The sequence below is a fragment of the Trachinotus anak genome, unplaced genomic scaffold (assembly GCF_046630095.1).
Source record: "Trachinotus anak isolate AG129_WGS33_773 ecotype Australia unplaced genomic scaffold, CSIRO_AGI_Tana_v1 ptg000025l, whole genome shotgun sequence".
NCBI lineage: Eukaryota > Metazoa > Chordata > Actinopteri > Carangiformes > Carangidae > Trachinotus > Trachinotus anak.
The window spans coordinates 7306138-7316344 of NW_027273876.1; the positions used below are offsets into that span (position 1 = coordinate 7306138).

At 41.6% G+C, this 10207-nt stretch overlaps 1 protein-coding gene across 2 annotated transcripts in view; it reads right to left on the reverse strand.

Moving 5' to 3' along the window:
- The window catches only part of dock1 (dedicator of cytokinesis 1), a 176465-nt gene extending 166327 nt beyond the window's left edge, over positions 1–10138 (reverse strand). Inside the window, exon 1 of one of the 2 annotated variants that reach the window (XM_071463032.1) lies at positions 9943–10138. In XM_071463032.1, the coding sequence (XP_071319133.1) occupies positions 9943–9985 (43 nt within the window). In that variant the 5' untranslated portion in view covers positions 9986–10138. The remainder of the gene's footprint in view (positions 1–9942) is intronic. The other variant, XM_071463031.1, reaches the window with a different exon arrangement.
- Between the last annotated feature and the right edge of the window lie 69 nt (positions 10139–10207).

Below are 10207 nucleotides of genomic sequence, written 5' to 3' on the forward strand. Positions count from 1 at the left end.
TGCCTCCATTGCCTCTGCAGAGCCAAGTTATTCCTTTAATTGAAAATCATCTTCCCAATACAACAGGGACAGAGAGCAGAACCTAGCTTATTACAGAGCACTGAGCAAAGCTTTTCACAGAGACTTTCTCACACAGTGATCTCGGGAGATATTTGTGGTGGTACATGAGTCTCTCCACTGGCTCTGCAAAGAAAACCCCTCTGCACTTTGCACACACTTCTCACAAGCTGTAGAAGGAACAGGAGCCTTTCTCTCTCTCTCATCGACTCAGGAGCTAAACTATCTGAAATAAATAAAGCCAAGATTTAGCTTCTGTGTTTTCACAGTGACATCACAAAAACAACTTTTGTTAAACAACACAAAACAGATCTCAGGGTTATATTTTTCTTCCATCTTTACACCAATACACAGCATGGAGAAATAAATTGGCAGAATCCACACAGATTAGCCTTTTGCACAGCAAGAAGTCGCTAATTATTCCCTGCCCTGTGTTACATCTCTTGTGATACGAATGCTAATGAGTGCATAATTACCTCCAAATATTTGAAGAAACTCTGTAATTGACTCAGCAAGTTTACTTTGAAACCTCTTTGGTGGCTCTTTACCAAGAGTGTGACTTCACTGACGAGCATAAGATGCAACACTTGACCTTCATCAGGTGGTGCCCGCTACACCAGGCGTTGCGAGTCAAGCAAATCACACGTGCAACAATAAAACTCCTACGATCTGTTCTCCGTGCTGATATTTATAATCATGGAGCTGAGGTTGTGTTTCACTGAAGCAGACGCCACACTGCCAGCGATGAGAGAGCAGCGTGCCGTCAACACTCTGAAATGTCCCGCAGAAAAGAAGATGGTTCGGAAGATCAGTAATAAAAAAGGTAGGAAGAAAGGTTGCCTGGAGTCACCCGCTGCCAACATCAAACTGTCAAACGGTCTTAAAAAGCTGGCACAGACATTCTTGCACAGCAGAGGAGCATTCAAAAGACGGCTGACAACTGAGCAGAGGCAGCAGAAGGCTGCGACAGTGACACTTAGCAGCAATTTAGCTGAAGAGAAAAGTTTCTTAATAATAGCCACGTACACCTGCTCTGCTTTACATCATGCACAACTCCAAAATGTTCTCTGTTCAATTGCTGGAACAGATGAAGGAAATGAACTTCCAGTGTAACCCACTCAACCTCTTTGCCACATAGGGCAACTGGTTTAGCCACCCAGAGAAAACAAGGATCTAACCATGCATTTGGCCTTAACACATGAAACCGTTGACATTAACTACCACTCTGCTCTACCGTGACTGCAAAGAGGCATTAGTACTTTTCGACGGAGCATGTACACAGTGTACCGGCTGACAGCATCATTATATGACCTTTTGGAATAAAACATTTAATGAGTGAACCTTGGGCTTATTGCAGTAGCAAAGCTGAGTAGTACAAGCGTGACCTCCACATTAATAACTGTTGCGATAGGTTGGCTGGCTGCATGTCTCCATACAGTTTCCACTGCTTTTCCAACAAGCAACAGACCAAATTCTCATTTGATCTCCTATACACCTGCACAAGCTTTAAAAAAAAAAAAAAAAAAAAAACATGATGGGAATAATAATTATATTAACACCTTGACTAACCCCATCAACTCTTTCATTTAACAACTTAATTGGAGCAGCACAGGCCTGGTGGGACCTCTCTGAAACACTTTCCAGTTTGCAGCAAAACCAAACAGTATGCATCTAATAATGTATTTGAGCAATAGCTTATTCTGTTGCTGTATTTGCAGAGGCTTATTTACTTGTTTACTTTCAGTATCTCAATAGGTTACATGGTTGCGCTTGTGGTTTCACAAATGACTGTTGAGCATTTGATTGCAGTAGCAGGGGAGGTATTTTTAACCATCACTTCTGAAACGTAGAAAGGCACAGCTGTGCTGTTCTGCTGATAAAGTGACACATACGAAAACCTGCATCTATCATAAGTTTGGGCCTGAATCCTGGTCCATCTCTCGAATAAAACACAAACACACTAAAATATAAGGCTTTAGATAAATATGAAATTCATAATAATCATTTTGGGAATTTCATTAGTTAGTTTAATTAGTTGCAGTCCTACATTTATGTACACTATGTGATGATCTAACAAGGTATTTAGATGGATTTTTTTTTTTTTATGAGCACAACCTTTCTACAGGCTGGATCAGATTTTTGTGTCACTAGAGGAAGGGCTGAAGTTTAGGTAGAAAATATGATGGCTGGATGAAAATTCATTTCATGTCTCCACAATCTCTGTCTTCCTTTTTTAAACAAAAGGAGACTGAGGTGTCAGCTACAGCGGTGAGACAACTTCATCTAAATCCCTAAAGGTCGATCACAGAGTAGAGCTGCCACTCACTGAAATCTAAAACTGCCTCCAGGGCCCACCAACATCTGAGCTGCAGGGCTCTGACTTTATCAAGTATTTAGCCAGACAGACACACACACACATGCACACACACAAACACACAAAAGGCCATTTCATCAAATGCCAGCCGTACTGAAAGGCTGTCTCTTGCTGCATGTGGCAATCCCGAGCCCATCTGCGACCACAATCAATGACTGACACCTCCATTACAAGTCCCCAAAACAACCCACAAGATATTTTAAAGGTGACAAATGCAACATTAATATGGACCGCGACTAATATTAACTTTGACATCTTTATAACCTGAATAGCCTAAGATATGTTGAGCCCGATGATTTCTGCTACCCATGAATCTCAGCATCGGGGATTTCAAAACTCAAAACCAATACAGCATAATGACTGGGAAACATACCTCTGGGGAAGTTTACTTAGGCAAAATAAATATGTTCAGTTGAGAATGTGCTCCAGCTTATGAGACTTTAATAATAGCTTGCATGCTGATGCCGTTGGCACTCATCTTTAAGTTATGCATACACCCCAAGTCGTACCTGCCAACAGCTTACAGCGAGATTCTGTCTTCTGAGGTACTTGGGAAGTGAGTTTTCCCAGGCAGCCGGTCCTTTTAGCCCATGCTTGACCCTCAGAGACAGACAGGTCGTCCAGTGTAAGCTCACCCACTGGCAGCCTGGCACTGCCTCAGCTCAGCTGCAAGCTCATAAAGCCTCAGCTCAAGCGCTCAGCTAGAGGCTGTTAAGAACGCTCCGTACGGACTGAGTTAACAGTCTTATATTCACTGGCAATTCTTTCCTCTAGTTTTTATTCCTACGCATTACACTTTGTGGACAAAGCATTTAGAATAGATACTGACAGCCTGAAAGCAAACAGACTAATAAAGGATTGATAATGATCCATGGGGAGGATAAAATCATGTTTGGATTACTGCTTTATTCACACTGAGCTGCTGACGTTGTTGCTTTTACCAGGTCTTTCTACAGTGTTTCATACTGCAGGTGGATCACTTCACCTTAAACAAAGACAACCTCTGCAAACATTGTACTTAATGAATACATTTTACACTTATTAAAATATATAATTAACAGTGAAAAAGAGCAGAGGTGTTATTTTGCATAAGAAAAACAATTATTTTGAATGCAACTTCTGGTGATATTTAAACTGAAGACGAGATACCTCTAATCAGGGTGGCTTACCAACTTGGTTTAACAATTTCCTGAGGGAAACGCTGTCTAAATGTGAGTTTAGTTCAATCAGAGAAGATTTACGGTTTCCTTTTCCCCAGAAATGTCTTTTTTTTCTTGGTAACTCCTCTCACACCTGCTGGAAACCCTGATTGACACAACACTGCAAACACTCCTTTGGATTGGATTTTGATAAAAGGCACTGAATTTATTGTTGCTAAAAATGTCAAACTCCCATTGCCGCCTGAATAAAAGCCTTTTTTGTTTTGTCTTAATAATCCACAGGGACTTACATATTTGTACCTGTGGTTATTTTGTCCCAGGAGGTGACTATCATTTTAGATGAAGCTCTTCAGATTTTAAACTAAGCGGAAATTTATGAACCAGACACTTCACACCAACATGTTAGCTATGACAGCTGAAAGGCTCTCATATACTAATTTTATCTAGCAGAATCTAAATTATGTAATAAGACACAACCACGGCGGTGACCTTTGTTTCACATTGATGTGTTACACACCATTAGCCATCTGTCAAGCTAGCATAAGCAGCACAGCAGGATTCCTCTCAGACAATGCACAAGCTGCTTGGCATGTCCACAATCAATACCCCGGGTACTGAGGACCGACTGCGCAGCCGAGCAGTAGGAGCCACTCACGTCAGTCACTCACACATGCAGCCTCATCATACGTGATCGACCCAGGTGAGTGTGTGTGTGCGTGTGTGTGTGTCCTTTCTATGTCCCACTGTCTTTGACAAACTGCCAACAAGGACTGTCACAGCTCGTTGTATTTGTGGTGGAGGTCCCAGCACACCCACGCCTACATGTGTCAACTTTCACTACAAAGATGCCCTGTGAAGTCACTGTCTGCCACCATCAGCCGGGGCAACCAATCACAGCTAGACTTACAGAGTAACAATGAGTCTTTTAATAGTCTAGCTGAGGGAAGTGAAAGCAGTTGTTTTTTTGGTTTTTTTTTTCATCTCGCTGCTATTTACTGAAGGTGAGTAAAGGTTTGCTCTTGAGAGTGCTGCAGGTCTAAGCGACATTTTTCTGTGTCCTGTGATGTAAGAGAAACATCTTGCACAAACATGTAGGCTACATACTGATAATAACATTTGTCAGCACTGGGCAGACTCTCCAGAGGTTACAGTATAAACACAAACAGCTGAGACCATGGGTGAGGACAAAAAGTCCTCACAAAAGGGCACAAATGATGAATTCACAGGATGTCGACTCATTTGTGATTCATTACATTTAATTTCAGTTCTCTCCAGTTTGACTTGTTCTCCGTCACTACAGCAGCTCCACGTTTTGCTGTGTAAAAAACCTGAAATGAACTGCGCTATAATTAGTAGTTAAAAGATGAATCAAATTTTCTGCTGTGTAAATCCAAGGTTAACGTGATCACAACTGATTCATACCCCCACCAAGCCCCACCCGCTCACCTCGACCTTTCGGATGACAGCGACACTTAAAACAAGATGTAAAAGTGTTCCAGCTTTGTCTCAGTGGTGAGCCAAGAAGGAGTAGTGTGGAACCACTTAGCTATGCACTGATTAAATAGGCCAGCTGTCATTTGTCTTAGCCACCATCTCACAGCAAGCCACTGGGAGCTGTACTATTAGAATTGCCTCACCAAGCAGCGCAGCCCATAGTTAATATATAATTCCCTTTCAGAATGAATAATAGCAAAGTCATTCTGACCTCCAAAGAGAGACAAGGAGGAGGATGGCCAAACTTTAGCCAAGAATAAGTGACAGCGTCTCATAAATAAGACAATGAAGAGTCACTGATCAATGCATTTGAGTCTCTAAATATTGTTTGTGTAAAAATAACTTTGATATTTGATATTGTATCATATGAAATACTAAAAGACACCCATGGCAGGAAGTTTTGCAATATCCAAATTAGGTATAAATCAGAGAGTTTAGCTCACAGCTTGCTCAAATAGTGATGTAACTGGCACCTGACATGTCAGTGCATGTGAACAAACTGTCACAAATTAAGTTTTGGAGCGTTAATGCGCAGTTGGCTGACAGAAAGAGGAATATGTTTTATTTACAGATATGCAGGGCAGCTTGATAAATGCAGCACAGCTGAATTAAATGGGAGGGAACAAAAACTTGAGCATGATGAAGTCCCAGGTTGAGGGTGTACACAGCACCCAGACCAAAAACAAATAATCCAACACCACGACGTACAAACTCATAAAATCCAAAATAATGGTATTAGCTTAGCACTCCAGCTTGAGGTGATGGCTCCGGAGAGAGTTGCACACTTCTCACAGTCAGCGCTTAATAAAAGCGCTCACTCTCTACATAACCACACACGTACTGGTCACCACTAGACAGAAGGACGCACTAGACAAAAACGTGTGTCTTTTAATATGATCACCTCAGTTCCTGTGTGTATGGTTTGTTTATGAGTAAAAGGACAGTGCTGGGTTGATCATAAATAGCGCCTGGCTAGAGACCAAACACAGATGAAGATGTTTGTTACCCACTTGAAAAGAGGAAGGAGGCTTGTCTCCACAGCATCTCCTTTCTTCTCCCGACTCCTTCCTATTAATCAGCTGCTTTATTTCACTCTAGTAAAAGCTCTCCGTCTCCAAATTTTGTCAGCTCAGCTGTTTTGGTTTTTTTTTTTTTTTTGGACAAACTTTAACGTAGGCAGAGAGAAATCGGGTGCCTTGTTCTAAAACTCAACCGTGTCGTAAATATTGTTGAACGCTTTGTCATGTCAGAATTAATAGCAGCAGCATCTGGCAGCGAGCGCAGTGACGACAAGAGCCATACTTTTCCCTTTTCATAGTTACCGTGCCTCACACAGACATGAGACAAGCCATTTTCTGAATGAGATGCAATGAAAACAACTCCCAACATATAAAACCAAGACATAAACTGATAAAAAAAAAAAAAAAGGGATGACTCCAATTTTCACCATCCCATATTTCACACCAAATAGCTTCACGGCTGTAAGAAAAGGGTGAAATACGAGGGAGGGAATTTAAAACACATGGTCAGAATTTATGTAGTAACCAAGACTGTGTTTTAATTGCAACCATATTTGTTAGCTTACTGCACTTGTGGGTGGGAGATGGTTTTCTTGGGTGCAGGGCGGGGGCTTCACAAATTACTTATGGCCTCAGTTGAGAGACGAAGTGGCTGCGTCTCTATTTTCTGCTCCCAATGTGTCACTCACCGCTAACCTGTTCCAAATGAGAACTGTCTAGGGTTGTCAGTCCTGATGGCCCGCAGTCTGCTACACACCAGTTTAAAAATATGATTTCAGAGCCACAGAAGAGCTAAAGTTTAGAGCTCAGCGAGTGTGTGTATGTGTGTGTTCAATTGTCCTCTTAGATAAGCTGCCAGTCTGTGATCTGACCTAGGAAGTAACGTTTCCTTTCTGCCCAAACCTGCAGCTGCAAGCTGGGAAAACAAGTAAATGTTGTCCAAATGTATTTTGAACAATCATAGCATTTTCTTGGGTTAGCATGGTAGATTACTTCAAGCTAAATTACAAAGAGAGGATCCTCGAGGGATGGAAAACATTTCTCATGACAGCACATGCTCTCATGGGCAATTTACACTGAAGTCTCAACAGCAATATGTGGATCTCGTAAATAGTCCTGTTGCTTAGAGTTCCCTGGTTTGCTTTCTAGAACCACAACCCTGTGAAGTCCCTCTTAAGGAGCAGATGATGAAACAGAATTAATGAGACAACACTTGAAATTAGCATCAAAAAGTATTTCTGGTTAATTCATCACAGAACCAGGAGACAGCTAAAAAAACATTTCCCCGAGGCCTTGTTAAGTCACTTGTGAGAGGCCATAAGAATAACCGGGCTTTCAAACTCCCGATCCCTTTGATTTATGCCAGGCTGGTTGGTATCTGACAAGAAAAGAACTGTGTGATGAAATTAGCTCAAGGTCAAGAGAGATATGATTTTAACATTTCTTTGACAAATGGATTGTCTTACTCCTTCTTACTGATATGAGCATGGGTCAAAGAACGAGGTGAGAGAATGAGCCCGAAAGCTCAACTTCCATTTAAAGTTTGTCAATAGTTCTACTTGTGTGTGACTGCCACATGAATGTCAATGTATTCTGTCAAATTAAAGGATCAGCTGAGTTGAATCCAGGCTGACAGGCAGCATTCTGGACATACCAGTGGGACTGAGGATTTTGTTTCGGGGACGAGGTTGAGTTAATGTCACAGGGTAAGAGATATCCTTAATAACAATGTAAAAACAATAATGTTTGTTGCCTCAGGTGGGAAGATTTTAAATGCATTAAAGACAGTAAAATTAAGTCAGTATTGATTCAAACTGTAACGGTTCTGAAACCAAGACCTTTGTCACAATACCAGAAGACGAACTGTGCTACCCACTTACCTATGTTTCCACAATCATCCAAATGCTGTGATGTGAATCAGCCTGCATGTTTTGTTTTGGTTTTTTTTAAATCACTGCTATGCTCTACGTATGAAGACAATAGCATTTATTGTTAATACTGCTGTGAAAAGACTAAAGGAGACAGTTTTCCTATATTCACTAATAAAGCCACGGGGCCATTATGAGAGGAGTAAATCCTGGTAAGCCAAAAGTTTTGCTGAAATAAAAATAGGTTCACAGTGAACGCTGCCAGCATAAGAGGTCTCAGAGAGTGCTCATTAGTGCTACTTGGTCAACACATGAAGTATTAAAAGTGCGATGGCTGTGCACCCCACCAATCCACTGCAGCAGTGATGTGGCAGCTGCCTCTCTTTCTACTAATGACTCATCCACTCTTACATTCAGTGAGGCCCATGAGAATCTTCTCCAAGATTTCTGAGGAACCTTGACTTTCAAGATCTTGTGGCTGTTTTGAGAAAATATCGGGGCAATCATTAGCATCACACTAGTGAACTTTTCGCACACACATGCACACGACACACCACAGGCTCATATTGCATGGATTGGATTGAAAACAACAGCGCTCATTTGGAAGCAGCAGTCCGCAGATGACAATCAAAGCTTTGGTATAACCCGCTGAACTTGTCCATCAGTCAGCATCAGCATCCCTCATACAGCTGTGAGCCCTCAGCCCCTCTAATGGACACAGCTAAAAAGGGAATCAGTATTCATGTGACAGAGTGCATTACACACATTAAAAATAACAATCCACTGTTGTGAAACCAGATTCTTCTGGAAAAACCTATAATTTACCACATTACTGACTGAACAGAACCGGGATGTTCTAAGGGATCCCCAGAAAAACCAGGATTAGATCCATTACAATATTATTTCACTCTCATATTTCACACAACCCATCATGCAACTCTTCTCTCAAATACCACGCTTTAATGTTTCTGAATATCTTGCCTTCATCAGGGTGGTTTATGAGGTTTCAAATTTTTTTTTTTTATAAAGAATCCATCAATTAGTCAAATGATACCACAAGATATATTCAAACAACAATCTTGATTCCAGATGTTTTATCTGCTGTGTAAACAGCTATGGAAATTTATTCAAACAATGACAGCCCAGTTTGTGGGCCAAAATGTAAATAAATGTGGTTTAATGCAAAGCTTTTAATTAAATGGTTTATTACTGGCTGAATGAAAGTATTTAGGCATTGTATAAAAAATATATACAATGTATTCAATGACTTACAAGTTGAGAGTAAGTAGCTAAAACACGCCTTAAATACATTATTCAAATGTTAATGTTAGTTCTACAGTGAGTGTTTGTTGGTGTGGTGTTTTTTGTTTTTCATTCAAATCCTGTAGCATCAGCTACAGATACTTTTTGTGGGGGTGTCCGTTCAGTGTAGTTAAATAACCCCCTTAAAGGAAGAGTGGAGGCTAAAACGGGACAGTGTTCCCAGGTGAGACCGCCTGGTTTCAAAGCATTTGAGGAAGTGACAATAAAAAATAAAAAAAAAAACAACAGCCAGGACTTTCCATGTGTGAGAGACGGAGCAGCAACATCCAACAAACTGAACAGTTACAAGGCATGCGTAGCCTGTTAGTAGCTGGTTAGTTTGTAGCGGAGGCCCCATAACACAGGAAACAGCGCTACAACTAGGCGCGCCTCTAACAATTCCCAATCCACACACCGTCCTCTTCCTCACAAAAGACACACAGACATTCCTTGTTTTACATTTCATGCAAACTGGCTGGCAAACAGCCCGCCCTTGAGATTTGCATACCCGCACTATAGGCAAAGTCAACCCAAAAATCCCATATACAGCAATTTGAGAAACAAAACAGCCGGTCGCTTTCTCATAACAATCCTTCCCAAACTTGTGCAATCTGAGAGCAGAGAGCTAGGACGGGCTAACGATGGAGCATGCAAGTTTTCTTACGTACCAACACCATACTTTTCCTTTTTCGTGGGCACCCAGCGAGACATTCTCAGTGTCGAGGCTTCCCCGAGTTGTCGCTTCGCCTGTTAGAAAAGGTCCAGATGCGACCTCTTGTTGTTGATGTGGACTTTTCTTCACTTTTCTCTGAGCTTTGGGGAGCTACTCCGAGCAGCCATTTTCCACCAGTGACAGGACGCTCCGCAAGGGGGAGGAAGGGACCACAACCTTTTCACCCTGGAGGCGTTCATACAGCCGAGCGTCCACTGCCG